This window comes from Triticum urartu, chromosome 5 (assembly GCF_003073215.2).
Source record: "Triticum urartu cultivar G1812 chromosome 5, Tu2.1, whole genome shotgun sequence".
NCBI classification, from domain to species: domain Eukaryota; kingdom Viridiplantae; phylum Streptophyta; class Magnoliopsida; order Poales; family Poaceae; genus Triticum; species Triticum urartu.
The window spans coordinates 604,821,795-604,823,060 of NC_053026.1; the positions used below are offsets into that span (position 1 = coordinate 604,821,795).

Consider the following 1,266-nt stretch of genomic DNA (forward strand, 5'->3'; position numbering starts at 1 on the left):
TCAGTGGCCGCCCTCGGTAGAAGGATCGAGTTCGAGTCTTCGAGACGCTGCGAGCCATTCCAAGCTGAGAAAGTGTGAGGAATCGTTCTTCGCCACAAAAAAGGGCATCCACTATCTAGTACTAAAATTCCCAGAAGAAAATCAAACCAAATTGCTCTTGGACTAATAGCTAGCAAAGCAATGCGCTCGCCTATAAATTGATCGCCAATTCGCTCATCCTCTCCCATATCTCACAACCCCCCCTATCACTACTCTATCTATCCATGGCGGCGCAACCGGTGAAGCCAGCGAAGAACGTGAACAAGCCGCTCTTCACCGAGACGTTCAATGTCCAGGCCAGCTCCGCCGACTACATGACCTTCATCACCGGCATCCGCAACAAGCTCGGCAACCCGGGCCACTTCTCCCATAACCGCCCCGTGCTGCCGCCGGTCGAGCCCAACGTCGCGCCTAGCAGGTGGTTCCACATCGTGCTAAAGACCTCGCCGGCTAGCACCGGGCTCACACTCGCCACCCGCGCCGACAACCTCTACTGGGAGGGCTTCAAGAGCAGCGACGGCACGTGGTGGGAGCTAACCCCGGGCCTCATCCCCGGTGCCACCTATCTCGGGTTCGGCGGCACCTACCGCGACCTCCTCGGCGACACCGACAAGCTGACCAACGTCGCTCTCGGCCGGCAGCAGATGGCCGACGCGGTGGCCGCGCTCTACGGGCGCACCAAGGCCGATAAGACCTCCGGCCCGAAGCAGCAGCAGGCGAGGGAGGCGGTGACGACACTGCTCCTCATGGTGCATGAGGCCACGCGGTTCCAGTCAGTGTCGGCGTTCGTGGCCGGATTGCTACACCCCAAGACGGTGGAGAAGAAGAGCGGGAAGATCTCCAACGAGCTAAAGGCCCAGGTGAACGGGTGGCAGGACCTGTCCGAAGCACTGCTGAAGACGGACGCGAAGCCCTCGCTAGGAAAGCCGCCAGCGAAGTTCACGCCGATCGAGAAGATGGGCATGAGGACGGCGGAAGAGGCGGCCGCCACGCTGGGGATCCTGCTGTTTGTCGAGGTGCCGGGTGGGTTGACGGTGGCCCAAGGGCTGCAGCTGTTTCGTGCGAGTGGGGGGAAATAACTAGTTTTGCAGGTATATCTGCATGAATATATTATATAATTCAAATAAACATGCTACAGAGCGTGTGATTGATATAAATAAACATGTTTCAGAGTGAGTGAAATGATATAAATAAATAAATAAACGTTACAGACCGTGCGAGTTTATG

The 1,266-nt window shown here is 57.1% G+C and overlaps 1 protein-coding gene across 1 annotated transcript; it reads left to right on the top strand.

Moving 5' to 3' along the window:
• Nucleotides 1-214: 214 nt before the first annotated feature.
• Nucleotides 215-1,266, top strand: LOC125506258 (protein synthesis inhibitor II-like). Its single transcript, XM_048671111.1, has one exon. The coding sequence runs from the start codon at nucleotides 264-266 to the stop codon at nucleotides 1,116-1,118; it is 855 nt and encodes a 284-aa protein (XP_048527068.1). The 5' UTR covers nucleotides 215-263; the 3' UTR covers nucleotides 1,119-1,266.